This window comes from Coenobita brevimanus, chromosome 54, assembly GCF_032717465.1.
Source record: "Coenobita brevimanus isolate Jiangsu-jjx chromosome 54, ASM3271746v2, whole genome shotgun sequence".
NCBI classification, from domain to species: Eukaryota; Metazoa; Arthropoda; class Malacostraca; order Decapoda; family Coenobitidae; genus Coenobita; species Coenobita brevimanus.
Genome location: NC_137007.1, coordinates 12,177,026 through 12,194,246, shown reverse-complemented (window position 1 = coordinate 12,194,246; position 17,221 = coordinate 12,177,026). Strand labels below are relative to the sequence as shown.

The 17,221-nt window shown below is 42.4% G+C and overlaps 1 protein-coding gene across 1 annotated transcript in view; it reads right to left on the bottom strand.

The window, feature by feature from the left end:
* LOC145401033 (uncharacterized) overlaps window positions 1–17,221 on the bottom strand; it is a 173,152-nt gene that overhangs the window by 117,086 nt on the left and 38,845 nt on the right. Inside the window, exon 3 of the mRNA XM_080273409.1 lies at window positions 15,647–15,788. Coding sequence (XP_080129535.1) covers window positions 15,647–15,788 — 142 coding nt within the window. The remainder of the gene's footprint in view (window positions 1–15,646; window positions 15,789–17,221) is intronic.

Genomic DNA, 17,221 nt, shown 5'->3' with positions numbered 1-17,221 from the left:
AAACCTCTTCGGCTATCTTACTTCTACGATGGAACACATTCTATCCATTTCTCCTTTCTCTGAAATCTCTATTCTAGGAGATTTCAATGATCACCACCATCTTTGGCTCCCATCTTCTTTCACTGATCCAATTGGTGACCAAGCCTACATCGTTTCTATCCTTAATGATCTAGAGCAGCTTGTACAGCACGCTACCCATATCCCTGACTGCCTTGGAGAGACCTCCAACATACTTGATCTTTTCCGTACAACTAGTCCTTCTGCTTACAGTTAATCTTTCCTCTCTGTTGGGCTCCTCTGATCACAACCTTATTACCTTGACCTGTCCTATCGCTCTGGTACGGCCTGTGGACCCTCCAAAGAAACGTCGAATGTGGGACTTTGGAGCTGCGGATTGGGAGGCCTTCAGGCAGTACTTCTTTGATTTTCCCTGGAATGATTATTGCTTCCATGGCCGAGAGCCATCTGAGTGTGCTTTGCCCAGTATGGAGGTTATTCTCTTGGGCATGGAAGCATACATTCCCTTCTCATATCCTTTGACTAATGCATGAAAGCCTAGGCTTAGTCAAGCTTGTTCTAATGCTGTTCACAACAAAGAGAGGGCCTATAAAAGGTACCAGAGCCAACCCACCCCTGAATCACATCTTTATGTTTCTGCCCGGAATCGTGCTAAGTCTATTCTTCGCTCTGCTAAAAATAATTTCATTCGTTCTTTCTAATACCTTTACCTCATTATCCTTCCCTTCTCTTTTCTACTCTGATGGCTCAGTAGCTATTTCTTTTTCTGATAAAGCAGATCTCCTCACTCAGACTTTCTCTTCCAGTTCCACCTAAGACGATTCCGGTGCTGTCCCTCTATCACTTCCCCCCTCTGACTTCCCCAAGGCTGACATTCAAATTTCTTCAGCTGATGTATTTTCTGCCATCACTGGCCTTAATATCAACAACGCATATGGGCCTGATGGGGTCCCTCCTTTTGTCCTCAATAACTGTGCTTCTATGCTTTTACCCTGCCTAGGTAAAATCTTTTGCCTTTGTCTTTCAACTTGTACCTTTCCTTCTTGCTGGAAGTTTGTTCTCATTCAACCAGTCCCAAAGAAGGGTGACCATTCCCAGCCCTCTAACTATCGTCCAGTTGCTTTATCATCCTGTGTCTCAAAAGTTTTCGAGTCAATTCTTAACAGAAGAATTTAAAACATCTCTCCAATCACAACCTTCTTTCTGATCGTCAGTATGGGTTCCATCAGGGATGCTCCACTGGCGATCTCCTCACCTACCTTTCAGACTCCAGGTCCTCTTTCTTTCGGGACTTCGGCGAAAGCTTTGCCATTGCACTTGACATCTCAAAGGCTTTCGATCGAGTCTGGCATAAATCTTTAATTTCCAGACTGCCCTCTTACGGTTTCTATCCTTCTATCTGTGCCTTCATCTATAGCTTCCTTTCTGGTTGCTGTATAGCCGCTGTTGTAGACGGCCATCGTTCTTCTCCTAGATCTATCAACAGTGGTGTTCCTCAGGGCTCTGTCCTGTCACAAACTCTTCCTTTCATTCATCAGTGACCTTCTAAGCTGTACATCTAACCCTATTCACTCGTATGCTGATGATTCCACCCTTCACCTTTCCATTCGGTTCCTGCAGCTCCATCTCAGCATTACTTAAACAAACAAGGGATGAGGCTATGGCACACCTAAAGTCTGACTTGGCTCGTATCTCTGACTGGGGTAAAATTAATCTTGTTTTTAATGCATCAAAAACTCAGTTTTTACACCTATCAATCCAACACAATCTTCCACAGGTGTACCCACTAATGTTCAATAATATCCAACTGAATCCTGCATCATCCTTGAACATGCTTGGGGTTTCATTCTCTTAGAACTTATCTTGGATAGATCATATTGCACCTCTTGTAAAAATCTGCTTCCAAGAGATTGGGTTGCTAAGCCAACTCCGTACCTTCTTTACACTTGCACAGTTTTTTACTTTATACACGGGTTTTATTCGCCGCTGTGTAGAGTACAACTCTAATGTGTGAGGAGGCTCTCCACATACAGCTCTTCTCAATAGGGTGGAGTCAAAGGCTTTTCGTCTCATTAACTCTCCTCTTACTGGCTCCCTTCAACCTCTGTCTCTTCACAGCACTGTTGCATCTTTATCTCTTTTCTATCGCTGCTTCAATGGTCACTGCTCCTCTGAACTGTCTGCTTGCATCCCTCCACCTCAACGATGGGTGCGTAACACCCGTCGTAGGAGTAGACTGTAGCATCAGTCGAGCAGGGCAGTACTCCCGAGGTGGATGGAAAGCTGATAACAGGGAGTGCTGGAGCTCCCGTTTCATCAGCCCTCAGGGCTAGTTCCTGACCATCCCCCTTTGCTGAACTTTTTCAGTGTCTCAGTTACACAGAGAGTAGACCAGCATGCTCTCCAGTACAAATTTCTCTATCTTCACCAAACTACATGCACAGTACACACTACACTTCCTATTCAAAATTCACCAAAAATGGTGTCGATTCATCAAACCTCGGAGTCCCCAGGGGGGGGACCATAAATACCCCCGCCATCTGCCCCTCTCCCGGTGACGACTCGAGGTGCCTGGAACCACTGTCTGACTCTCTTCTTCTTCATTTCTGCAACATTCGCGGCCTTTCATCTAACTTTCGCTCTGTTCAGCACCACCTCTCCTCCTCTAAACCTCACCTTCTTTTTCTAACGGAGACGCAGCTGTCTGAGGCAACTGACAGCAAACCCTTTTCTGTATCCTCCTACTTTCTCTATACTCATTTCAAAGCCAAAGGTGGCTGTTGTGTATATATACGCAACGACTTATCTTGCTCTCGTGTTCCTGAACTTGATTCTTCTGAATTCTCCACACTCTCGCTTTGGCTTTCCTGTCATTCTCTGACTAAATATATCTGTGTTGTTTACTTATCTCCTAATTCTACTGACTATCAAAAATTCTTCGACTATCTTACTTCTACGATGGAACACATTCTGTCCGTTTCTCCTTTCTCTGAAATCTCCATTCTTGGAGATTTCAATGTTCACCACCACCTTTGGTTCTCCTCTCCTTTCACAGATCCACCTGGTGAACAAGCCTACATCTTTTCTATCCTTAATGACCTAGAGCAGCTTGTACAGCACCCTACCCGTATCCCTGACCGCCTTGGAGAGAGCTTCAACATACTTGACCTCTTCCTCACAACTAATCCTTCTGCTTACTCTGTTAATCTATTCTCTCCGTTGGGCTCCTCCGATCACAACCTTATCACCTTAACCTGTCCTATCACTCCGGTACGGCCTGAGGACCCTCCAGGGAAACGTCGTCTGTGGCATTTTGGAGCCGCAGACTGGGAGGCCCTCAGGGGGCACTTCTTTGATTTTCCCTGGAATGATTATTGCTTCCATGGCTGGGAGCCATCTGAGTGTGCCTTGTGCATTACGGAGGTTATTCTCTCAGGCATGGAATCATACATTCCTTTCTCATATCCTTTGACTAACGCAAGAAAGCCTTGGTTTAATCACGCTTGTTCTAATGCTGTCCGCAACAAGGAGAAGGCCTACAAAAGGTACTGGAGCCAACCCACCCCTGAATCACATCATCTTTACGTTTCTGCCCGGAATCGTGCTAAGTCTGCTCTTCGCTCTACTAAAAATAATTTCATCCATACTAAATGCTCTCAACTCTCCAACTCGAATTCTTCCCACTCCTTCTGGCACCTTGCCAAAAATCTTTCTAACAACTTTTCCTCATCATCCTTCCCTCCTCTTTTCTACTCTGATGGTTCTGTAGCTATTTCTTCTACTGATAAAGCAGATCTCTTCGCACAGACTTTCTCCTCCAATTCCACCTTAGACGATTCCGGTGCTGTTCCTCCATCACTTCCCCCCTCTGACTTCCTCATGGCTGACATTAAAATTTCTTCAGTTGATGTATTTTCTGCCATCACTGGCCTCAGTACTAACAAGGCATATGGGCCTGATGGGGTCCCTCCTGTTGTTCTCAAGAACTATGCTTCTGTGCTTACACCCTGCCTAGGCAAACTCTTTCGCCTTTGTCTGTCAACTTGTACCTTTCCTTCTTGCTGGAAGTTTGCTCTCATTTAGCCAGTCCCAAAGAAGGGTGACCACTCCCAACCCTCCAACTATCGTCCAATTGCTTTAACGTCCTGTATTTTTTTCGAGTCAATTCCTAATAGAAAAATTTTAAGGCATCTTTCCTATCACAACCTTCTTTCCGATCGTCAGTATGGGTTCCGTCAGGGACGCTCCACTGGCGATCTTCTCACCTACCTTTCAGACTCCTGGTCATCCTCCTTTCGGGACTTTGGCGAAAGCTTTGCCATTGCACTTGACATCTCAAAGGCTTTCGATCGAGTCTGGCATAAATCTTTAATTTCCAAACTGCCCTCCTACGGTTTCTATCCTTCTACCTGTGCCTTCATCGCTAGCTTCCTTTCTGGTCGTTCTATAGCCACTGTTGTAGACGGCCATCGTTCTTCTCCTAGATCTATCAACAGTGGTGTTCCTCAGGGCTCTGTCCTATCACCAACTCTCTTCCTTTTATTCATCAATGATCTTCTAAGCTGTACATCTAACCCTATCCACTCATACGCTGATGACTCCACCCTTCACCTTTCCATTCGGTTCCCGCAACGCCCATCTCAACAGTTACTTCAAGAAACATTGGATGAGGCTATGGCACACCTAATGTCTGACTTGGCTCGTATCTCTGACTGGGGTAAAAATAATATGGTTGTCTTTAATGCATCAAAGACTCAGTTCTTACACCTATCAACCCGACAAAATCTTCCACAGGTATACCCACTAATGTTTAATAATATTCAGCTTAATCCTGCATCATCCTTGAACATTAGCTTGGGGTTTCATTTACTCGGGACTTATCTTGGAAAGATCATATTACATCTCTTGTAAAATCTGCTTCCAAGAGATTGGGTGTGCTAAGCCGACTCCGCTCTTTCTTTACCCCTGCACAATTGTTGACTCTATACAGGGGTTTTATCCGCCCCTGTGTGGAGTACAACTCTCATGTGTGGGGAGGCTCCCCACATACAGCTTTTCTCAATAGGGTGGAGTCAAAGGCTTTTCTTCTCATTAACTCTTCTCCTCTTACTGACTCCCTTCAACCTCTGTCTCTTCGCCGCACTGTTGCATCTTTATCTCTTTTCTATTGCTACTTTAATGGTCACTGCTCCTCTGAACTGTCTGCTTGCATTCCTCCACCTCTACGACGGGCGCGTAGCACCCGTCTGGCAGCAAACTCTCATCCCTTTTCTGTCCATCTCTCTAATGCAAGAGTTAACCGTTACTCCCAGTCTTTCATTTATGCAACAGGTCCGCTCTGGAACTGTCTCCCTCTGTCTGTATTTCCTGCTGCCTATGATCTCCAGTCTTTCAAACGCAGTGTGTCCAGGCATCTCAAAATGATCGGATCTTGAATTTGGCTCTCTATTGTATTTTGTTTTTGTCTTGGAGGGAACTGTTACTGCGGGCTCATGGCCTTTGGTTCCTTCTTCCTCGCATAAAAAAAAAAAAAAAAAAAACAGACTTTCATCCCTTTTCTGTCCAGCTCTCTAATGCAAGAGTTAACCATTACTCCCAGTCCTTCATGTATGTAACACGTCAGCTCTGGAACTGTCTCCCTTTGTCTGTATTTCCTACTTGCTATGATCTCCTGTTCTTCAAACGCAGTGTGTCCAGGTATCTCGAAATGAACGGATCTTGAATTTGGCTCTTTTCTATTGTTTTTGTTTTTTTCTTGGAAGGAACGGTTTGCAGGCTCCTGGCCTTTGGTTCCTTCTTTCTTGCATAAAAAAAAAGCTATTGACTGGAAAGGAAATTAGTGCAAAAGTTGCCCCATCCTATTATGAATTTAAAGCTTATTACAGGACATTAAATCCTTCTGGAGATGTAGTTGGAATCAAACTTTTGACACCCATGTTAAAATTCTAGTTCTTAATTATATAACTTCTAATGAAATAGTGTCACATTTTAAGAAAATGAGGCCAGATAAGGCATGCGGTCCCGACGGAATTTCCTCGGGTCTATGTAAGTTAACACACAACCTTTTCACCGTACTGTAACTCTTACTATATTGCTCAGTTTTGTATTTTCATTGGGTAGTTACCCCGTAAACTGGATGAAGGCTATATTGTTTACAGTTTTCAAACGAAATAATAGAAATGGAGGCAGGAAATCACCGCGAGGTCTCTGTCATAAATAGTCTTACCACGCTCTACGACATGGACTTATGTGCGAGGCTACAAAGCTGGTTTGTACCACAGAGAGAACGAGCAGGAACACAGAAACAACGTGACTACATAGAATATACAGTAACTTTACACATATTAACAGACTATGCAAGAAAGAAGAAAAGTACCTCGTTTGTGACATTTGTAGATTTCTCCCAGGCTTATGATTTAGCACCGAGACAGGTTTTATTCATGATTTCAAAGAAATTAGGTTGTGGGGTTGCAATGATGACTGTTCCGATTGCAATGTATCATGTTACCGATAGTATAATTGGCACGGCAATTACATCAGCTGCGACTGGTGTACATCAAGGGTCACCCACCTCTTGCCAGCTCTTTATATGTTAACCCCTTCCCACGTGGATAAGTTTCATAAGTTTCCTGTGCCGTGACGTGCAGGCTTCTCTCCTCTTCCCCTCGGCCGCCGCGTGCTCCAAATATGTGTATTCTAGGCTTATTTTCATCCCCCAAACATATTTATTTTGCCACAAAACCCACATGTTCCTATTCGTCGATGTTTGTTCTACACGATAAGAAAACACACACACACACACACACACACACACACTATACGTATGTTAGGGCCCTCGGAGTAAACATTCAGGATCATAGATTTCACTTCCGAGCATCATAAGTCGAATGTTTACTAATCAATCTCTACATGTTATTCGAATGGGCGGGGTCCCAATTTGATAATGAGGTATGGTGTTCAAGTAATAAGCGAAAAATAAAACCAGTTTCCAACAGACAACAAATTTTTTATTCGGGGATCTTTAGCGAAGAACTTTTCTTGGCACTGTTATATTTTTACTTTATCATCCTATGCAGAATCTCATTCGCTTTCATTTGAGCCAAGAACGGTGATCCTAGGCCTCATAGTTTTCGAGAAAAATGCAACAAACTACAATGTATTTTCTCGCGCGCTGACCCACCATCAGCTGCGCTCACTTACGTTATTTTCCCGTAGCGTGCTAACACTTTTATGCTTGCTAGCTACGCTTTCTTTGGTTTTATGCCAACAACTGTTTTATATAAGTACTTCTGCTTTCTTTTTAGTGCTCTCAGAAACCACACATGAACACTACACTTGTTGCTAGCAACTGAAACTGAAGCTATACTTATTTCCCTGTCATTTGTGTTGAGGTAAATAGCAATATATATGTATGTGTAAGTATACTGACATAAACAGAGGTAAATAGATAAATAAAAAAAGCATTTCACGTACTTCTCCAGTGGCGATGGTCTTCCTGCAGGACCAGATAGGTTGGGAGGTGAGGAGTTTTGTACTGTGTGTCTGTGTGTTCTTATCTACCTAATTGTTCTTACCTAATTGTATCTTTACAGGAATGAGTCAAGCTCGTACTGTCCCGTGTCTTAAACCATATTTATCGTACATATCTTTAAATTTGTGAATTGTTTTGGCACACACTATTTCATTCGGCAGTGCATTCCACTGATCAATTGCTCTATTTGGGAAACTAAATTTCCTTACGTCTTTATCACCTCACTTTTTATGCAATTTTTTGCAGTGTCCTCTTGCTGATGCTTCCCCATACGTTAAGTAATCATTTATGTCTATTTTCTCCTTCCCTGATATGCATTTATATACCATAATAATGTCACCTCTTTTCCTTCTCTCCTGTAGTGTTGGTAGATTCAGTTTATTTAGTCTTTCTGCATAGCTTAGATCCCTTAAGCTTGGTACCCATCTTGTTGCGGCCCTTTGAACTTTTTCAATCTTGTCTATGTGTTTTTTGAGATGAGGACTCCAGACTACTGATGCATACTCCAGAGTTGGTCTGATGAATGATCTTATTATCTTTCTTAGCATGTCTTCATTTATGTATGTGAATGTTATTCTCATATTTGCAAGCAGTGTATACATGTTCCGTACCTTCTCACTGACGTGGTCAGCCGGAGATAGTCTGTTATTGACAATCACACTTAAGTCCTTCTCTCTTTCTGATGTGTGTAGGGTTTTATATCCTAACATACCTCGTATAATCCCAATCAGGTCTTTTTCCACCTTTACCAAACTTGCTTACATGACACTTGTCCACATTGAATTCCATTTGCCAAGTATTACTCCATTCATGAAGTTTATTTAATTCTTCTTGTAGCTCTTTACAAGAGTCTGTGTTAGTAATTCTCCTTCGTATTTTTGCATCATCTGCAAACATATTTATATAGCTTTCATTTCTAGTGTTACTGTCTATATCATTTATATACACTAAAAACATGATTGGTGCCAGCACTGAGCCACTTCTTTCCATGATGAGTAATTTCCCCTTAGTACTGTTCTCATTTTTCTTTTCATGAGAAAATCTTGCATCCAACAATACAGTTTGCCTCAAATTCCTCCTTGATGGTACAGTTTCCATAAAAGTCTTTGGTGTGGTACTGTGTCAAATGCTTTCTTGAAATATAAATAGATACTGTCCACCCATCCTTCTCTTTCCTGTAATGTGTCTGTTACTCTGTCATAGTAGCTCAACAGATTCGTAACACATGATTTTCCTTTTCTGAAACCAAACTGTCTTTCTGTTATCATATTGTGTTCTTCTAGATGATTTACCCAAGCTTTTCTTAAAAGCTTTTCTAATACCTTGCTTACAACACTGGTTAGTGATACTGGTCGGTAGTTAAGTGGATTTTGTCTATTTCCTTTCTTGAATAAGGGGACAATGTTTGCTTTCTTCCAAATATCAGGTAGTTTACCTTGACTCAAGGATTTCTTGAAAATTAAAAATAATGGTTTACTTAACTTCTTCGAACATTCACATAGCACCCAACATGAAATTTCATCAGGACCATTTGATTTTCCTCTGTCTATCTAATTTACTTAGCTCCTCCTGTCTTTCTTTTTCTGATGTTTGTATATCTGGTAGTATGTGTGGGCATGCATGTTCCACATAATCCCTCTCAAAATTTTTTCCTCTGTAAAAACTGATTGGAAATTCTTGTTTAGTGCTTCACAAATATCCTTCTCTTGTGTATAGTTGATTCCATCGTCCGTAATGGATTGTATTTTATCTTTTACTTTAGTTTTGCTTCTGATGTAGCTGTAAAATAGCTTCGGTTGATCACTACTTTTATTTATGATATCCTCCTCAAACTGTTTTTCGGCTTCTCTCCTTATTCTTGTATAATCGTTTCTTGCCTGTTTGTAATTATTATATACCCTTTCACTATTGTGTCTTCTGTATCTATTCCACAACAAATCTCTTTTTTCTTTTGATTTTTTACATTCTGTTTGAACCATTTCTTTATTTCTTTTCTGCTTCTTTGTGCTGTGGAATGTACTTCTGGACTGCTATTTCATAAAGTTCACAGAATTTTTCATATATAGCATTTAAATCTTGTCCTCTAAGCTCCTTTTCCCAAGCAATTTCTAAGAAGTACTTCTTTAGGTCATGATACTTTCCCTTTTTATAGTTTAGTCTCTTTTTGTAACTTTCATTACTGTTATCTATCATATGCAATCCTGAAGTTGCAATTTAGTACTGCATGGTCGCTTTTGCCGAATGTAGGGTGATATATTAAATTGTCAATATCGTTTTCTTGCCTAGTAAATATGAGATCTAGCATTGAGGGTACAATGAGTCCTCTTTTTCTGGTGCTTTCCCTTACATGTTGCGTTAGGAAAAACTCTCGCACAAGATCCAGGAGCTCTTGGTCCCAACAGCTTTCTTGGCTTATCATATCTAGAGTATTCCAATTTATGTTTGAATTAAAATCTCCAGTTAGTATAATTCTTTTTTATTTCTCTTCCATTTTATGTAGTAATGCTCTTAAACTCTGAATTGTACTCCCCGCCAGGTCCTCATATTCGTCTCTTTCCCATGTGTTTGATCTGGGTGGCATGTACAAATTGGCTACAGTTACTTTCCCTTCAAATGTATTTATCTCTACTGCAATCAGTTCTACTTGTGAGGGTATATCTAATTCTATTTCTTTGACTTTTAGATTTTTCTTAGTTAATATTATAATTCCTCCTCCTTTTTTTAAGTTCCTATCTCTTCTCAATATATTATATTCCTCTAAGTTTAGGATGTCATTCGATATCCTTGGTGTTAATTTTGTTTCAGTTAGGCATATTATATATGGTTCATTTTCTCTGACATAATCATTCATCTTTAATAATTTAGATACCATTCCATCCACATTTGAGTACATCAACTTAATCATCTTGTTTATATACTTGTCATGATTTGGTTCTGCTACCTTCCTCTTTTTTATTCCTTCCTGTTTATGTACTACTTTCTACCTGCAATCCAATTACTTTGTAAAAAGAAATGTGTTCTTCTCCTCCTGTGATCTTCCCTCATTTTTTTTGTTTTTGCTTCCTCCCTCTTCTCTTTCAGTAATTCTAGTTCCTCTTGTGTTAGGCATCTTTTTATTCATACATTTTTGAACTCCTCTTTTTCCATAAGATTCTTTGCATTTTTTAGTATCTCCTCCACAGTGTTTACACTCTGGAAGGTTGCCTTTAGGGGTCATGACTTCTCTCGTATTTCCCTAACATTGTGTGTGTGTGTGTGTGTGTGTGTGTGTGTGTGTGTGTGTGTGTGTGTGTGTGTGTAATTCACCACGTCGGTCAGGATCACTTGATGGTTGTGATCGTCGGCTTTTACCCTCCCGGAAGGGAGCTGAGAGCTCATAGAGTCCGATCTAAGGGCAATGCTGTGACCTTCACACACGCACACACCCGTGCCCTTGCTCAAGGGGCACAGTAACCACCCACTTCGTCAGTGAAACTTTTTGCAACCTGAGCGAGGCGCGAACTCCCGTCTACCAAATGACAAGCAAGAACATTACCACTGTGCCAGGGAGCGGTGTGTGTGTGTGTGTGTGTGTGTGTGTGTGTGTGTGTGTGTGTGTGTGTGTGTGCTCCACTAGTGAAGGTATCACTCGGTATGGTACAGCTCGAAACAATCACCCATGCAAAGTGGCACATTACATACAGGACACATGTTCCTTGTGTCCTTCCTCATCCCCAGCTTGAAGCACAAGGTACACCTGAGCCTCTTCTTGTCGGGGATCCTCGCCCAGTGGTGGCCCAGAGTGCGATCCAACCTCACGTCGTCATCATTCACCCAGCGACGCTTGCTTGGATACCTGGGGGTTGTAGACGCAGAAAGACAGCTGGCCCTTCCACCCCAGAGAGCTCTCATCCAGGCTGAGCTGCTCCTCATATTGGTACGCTAACTGGAACCACTGAAGGAGGTACTCCATGACCTTGCGAACATGGATGAGCCGATCTTGGTTGTTTCGGAGCGAGTTGAAGGTGTGGAAGTGCTTAAGGCTGGCAGTGAAGCGCCTTCCACTCGTCGCCCACTGGACCCTAGGGTAGTCATGCAGCTCGGAGCTCCTCCAGTAGTGCCTGATGGTTGGCATGTGCACAACCCCCATGGAAAGGTATAACCCCAGGAACTTGGTCATCTCCTCTTCATTGCAAGAGAACCAAGCATCCAGCTGAGTCCCCAGGAATGTGGCGTACTGGTTGGTTTCCACGGTGAGGTATGACAACAACTGCATGAAAAAGATCTTGAAGAACTGCAGGGAGTTGTTGGAAAATCCACCTTGATCCCTGGGGAGCCAGTGAACAGCCCGTGGTTCGGTGTGAATGGGCCACTGCTGCACCCAGGATCCTCTTCAGTGGCAACGGCAGCGGTGGCAGTGGGTCGGCCTGTTGACACCCTTCGGCCCGCCCTCCGATCCCTCGGACGTCCCCCGTGTCCAGACAGTGGACCACGGCACCCTCGCCTGGGAGGAGACGCCTTGGACGAGGACGAGGACGAGACAGTGGACTCTGGTGACACCAGTCTCCTCAGCCTGGCCAGCGAGGATGTCACCGTAGCATCCTGCATGGCAGAAGTGAGTGGAGGGGCCATCACAATGAACGATGTCCCGGCTTCCAGTGACACTGGCTCACCAAGGGGGGCAGAGGAGCCTGGAGATTGGGTGCCGACGAAGAAAGCAGTGAGGCTGGCAGGTCCTAGAGGTGGGGAGGGTTCTCCGGTGAAGCCGGCCAATGATGGTGGTATAGTTTCCCGCGATGGAAGGTGGCGGGGCGGCTCCACTTGCTGACCGGATGGTGGCAGCTCAACCTCCTCCACCCCAGAACGGTCGCTCTCAATGTCGCTCTCTGACTCTACCTCATCGAGGATCTTATGCCACTCGTGTGGTGCTAACCCACGTTTCATCTCTGCAAGACTGCTGTCATTGCAAACCAACTGGAGAATAAATTGCTGTCGAAGGGATTTGGGACCCTGTGGTATTCCAGTGCTGTGGCAGGAGTGTGAGCTGAAATAAAGGAGTCAAGATATTTTATTCACAGCCAGCCAAGAACTTTGCTTAACACTGGCATAATGAAAGGGTTCATGATATACGTGTATGTCCTTGAAAAACAATGTCTCCTACACCTGACTTAGCGCACAGGTAGGGGCCACGAGCATGTGGTTACCTCTTTCATTTACTTTGCACATTAGCATAACCAAATCTATCATTTTTATGAGATGCACAGTACATTTTATCACTAATACGTAAATGGACGTGATCTGTAGGCTGTTACCTGTGCGCTAAGGTGTAGCAGATGGTGTTGCCCTTACGAGAACTGTCTGCAGTGGGTCAGTCTTTCACTGTCTTTTCACATAAAACATAACCCAATCTATCACTTTTTATGAGTCAAGGTATTTTATTCACAGCCATCCAAGAACTTTGCTCAGCACTGGTACAACACAAGGGTTCATGATATATGTGTATGTCCTTGAAAAACATCGTCTCCTACACCTGACTTAGTGTACGGGTAGGGGCCATGAGCATGGGGTTACCTCTTTCATTTACTCTGCGCATTACACACACCAAAATCTATCATTTTTATGAGATACACAGTACATTTCACCACTAATATGTAAATGGACGTGTTCCGAAGGCCGTTACCTGTGCACTAAGGTGTAGCAGACATTGTTTCCCTTATGAGAACACACTGCAGTGGGTCAGTCTTTCACATTATTTTCACATCATACACAGCCAAATTTATCAATACATGGGATACACAGTATATTTCACACAAAAAAATGTAAATGCGCATGTTCCTAACCTCACGTTGCATTTCGCTACCTTTGTGCTAGCTCAGGTGTATGACACGCACTCTTCATTACGAGCACGTGGGCCAGTTTTTCACTGTCTTTTCACATAAAACATAACCCAATCTATCACTTTTTATGAGATACACAGTATATTTCACCACAAAAAAATGTAAATGCACATGTTTCTAACCTCATGTTGCATTTCACTACCTTTGTGCCAGCTCGGGTGTACGAGACGTTCTCTTTCTTACGAGCACGTGGGTCAGTCTTGCACATTATTTTTACATAATACATAGCCAAATCTATCAATATATGGGATACACAGTATATTTCACCAATAAATTGTAAATGCACGTCTTCTGTAGGTCAATTACAGTACGTGACCCCTACCTGGGCGGCAAGGTGTAGTAGACGACGATTTCCACATGATCACGTGGTTCACTTTCACTTTCTTTTCACATAAACACATACCAAAATATATCACTGTATGAGATAAACAGTATATTACACCATCTACAATTACGTATCTCACGTTGCATTTCGCTACCTTTGTGCTAGCTCAGGGTGTTCTCTTTCTTACGAGCACGTGGGTCAGTCTTTCACATTCTTTTCACATAATACATAGCCAAATCTATCAATATATGAGATACACAGTATATTTCACCAACAATATGTTTCTCACGTTGCATGTCGCTACCTTTGTGCTAACTCACATGTACGAGACCCACTCTTTCTTACGAGCAATTGGGTCAGTCTGTTACTGTCTTTCACATAAAACAATTTTTTAAAAGAAGAATTTGGCATGCGATCACTTACGATTGATAATCCCCAAATCTTTACCATCAAAATAGCCCTTAGTACTAGACATAGTACAAGAACCCATGTGTCAGAGTTGCTAAATAACGATGAAGATGAACAGAAGTTGCCATGGAAACACATAAGCATGACATACTCGTATCCCAGCCAGACTGATCAAGGAAAATGACTTATAGAGAAATTAACCTTAGTTTAACAATACATAAATTCATGTCCAGAGTCATAATATCAGTGAATATCACAGGATAACTTTCTGCCTCTTTCAGCTGTCTGTACACTGCTAGGCGGTGGAGGTCGGCAGGTGGAGCAGGAGAGGGCTTTGTCGCCTGTCTCTGGGGAAGCAGCTGTGTTCATGTGGACAAATGCAGAGACAGATGCACGTAATACAACACTGTGCACTTGCACAACATATTCGTAGCACATTTGGATTTACCACTGTTACTGACTTATTTATGTGTAAACTCAGTTATGCAAACGTATGTTCAATAATCAACTTAAAATCTCTTTTCTCCCCCAAACTGATACTTCTGTGTATACTGTACACCATTTTTGTATATACACAATAATTTTAATAATTCTAATTTACAGGAGGTAAATTCCACAATAGTTCTTCTATGACTGCAATAGTAAAATATAGAGTAACATTTTCATCAAGGTGCTTCTCGGTTTTCATTCCTAATGCTGCTGTATATTGTTTGTGTTCGTCAAGGTTTCCACTGAGAACAACAGTACTTTTGAGTGTGTATATATGGTACACACACACACACACACACACACACACACACACACACATATATATATATATATATATATATATATATATATATATATATATATATATATACTCGTATATAATACAGGATTTCTTTGTGAGCATGGTATGAAGGTAAGTGTCACTATTCATCTATCTATATATCTCTAAGTTTTAGTCATTGTCTGAAACTGAAAGGTACAACTTTTAAATCGGAGTTACCTGAACTATGATTTACTGGATATTGTTCTGTATATCCATGAGATACAACAATTTTTAACACAGGAATAGTCGTTTGACAGGAAATGATTAGTATATTGCTACTTTCATTTTGCAGTTTACTCATACTATAATTTCCCTAAAGAAATTCGCACTTTTGAGGAAGCCTGCACATTCTTTGGGTTAGCCATTAAACTGGGTAATATAATTACCAATAATACAAAAACTGTAGTTACCTAAGTATATCAAGGAAACCAATTGGCACAGAATGTCACAAGTGATTGTGACCGATATAGACAGTACTGACTGAACCCTACACGAGTCCTTATTAGGTCCTCTGTCCGTATTTGTTTTACATCTTTGGAGTTCCAGACTAATAATGAGAGATCAAAGCCCACTGGATTGCTCTTCACTATATTAGTAACAAACTAATAGGTTCTGTCACTTTGAGTGTAAAGGAGCTAGTGATGGAGAGTGCATGAGTACAAGGAGGTGGTACTCACTAAGGACGATCATGGTGGCTGTGTGGTGTTCAGTACGGAAGCTGGGGTGTTCTGCGATGATCTCGCAGCGGTACTGACCTGTCGCAGACACCTTGAGCCGCGTCAGACTAAGGCTCATCCCCTGTTCACTCCTGTACAGTTCCTGACGCAGAAAAAAACACAAGTGAGTGTCAGAGCTGATGAAGCCGTGGCGAGGTTAAACAAAACAGTGAATATAGAGTAAAGTTAACTCTAGAGACAGGTTAAATTTATGTTTATTGGCTGAACGAGAGCTGATCCAGCAGTCAGTTTCAATAAAAGTCTACTCGCGAAACAGCTAAGCAGTATGTTTCCCTTGGAGCTCTAATGGAAGTATGGATTAGACAAGATTAATGAACCCCAGCAATGACGAGGAAGACCCAAATATGACTAGAACACAGTGAACCCCAGCAATGATACCCAAGACCTAGATATGGCTACAACACAGTGAACCCAAGCAATGGTACAGAAGACCCAGATATATCCAGAACACAGTGAACCCTAGCAGTGGCATATAAGATTCAGATATGGCTAGAACACATGTCAACAAAATCGAGAGTTGTCTACCCTCTTACCTTTATCTGTCCATCAAGACAGCGCCCTATAGCCAAGGCCTTTCTCCAGGGTATCAGTCAAATTCACCTATATTTAAAGGGACCTGGACATAGTCACACTTCTGTGGTAGTAACTCACTTAGCTTTTCAGTCACATTTCAAAGGGAGGTAGATCACAGAATCAGTCTATCTTAGGTCACACTGGGACAAAACTTACGAATCTGGTTCAGGCCCATTGGGTTGTCCACTTGCCCATCAGTTCTTCAGTCATGGCTTAATGGCGAGTCCAGACTGTCTACAGTATACCCTCACCAGGTTCCTGAACAGTCCCAACCTCCCCTCCTCTCTGCAGTAGGCTGACTCCTTAACTCAGTCGTCAGCGCCATCTTATAACTGCCTTCTATGTTACTGTTGCCTGTAGCCGAGGAGTCCCACCTGGAGTACTCAGCCGTTTGAGGGGGACGCCCGAGCGGCTACCAGCTTGCTCAACATTTGATAATACACTCTCACAATACCCTTACAACCATCGCCTTGACCAGCCATACCTCTGGTAAACCCTCCATTTACGAACTTGTAACTCACATGCACACCACTCACCTCTATCACATCCTGATTTATCTGTCTGACTATCTACACTATGCCTTGATCCCGTAAGGGGTGGCTGCAGACAAACCCCTCTATGTCGCATTGTCCTCTGCCGTTTGGCTGCCCTCCCTTTAACTTACACACCCCTCCATTATGTATCTCTTCTATTCATCCCTCTGCCTCATCCTTGGTCTCCCCCTCCGCCTCCTCTCCACCATTTCACATACAGTCTTCTCGTATTGCACATAAAACATTTTATTCCACATGCTGTACTAATACAATTCCTGACTGTCCTGTGCAACGAGAAACAAATAAGTCTTGCGTTTTCATAACGTCTTTTCATGCACTGACTTCATATTCCTGTAAAGACTGTGTAGAGTAGACATGTACAAAGAAACCAGTGCGTATGCTTCTCCAG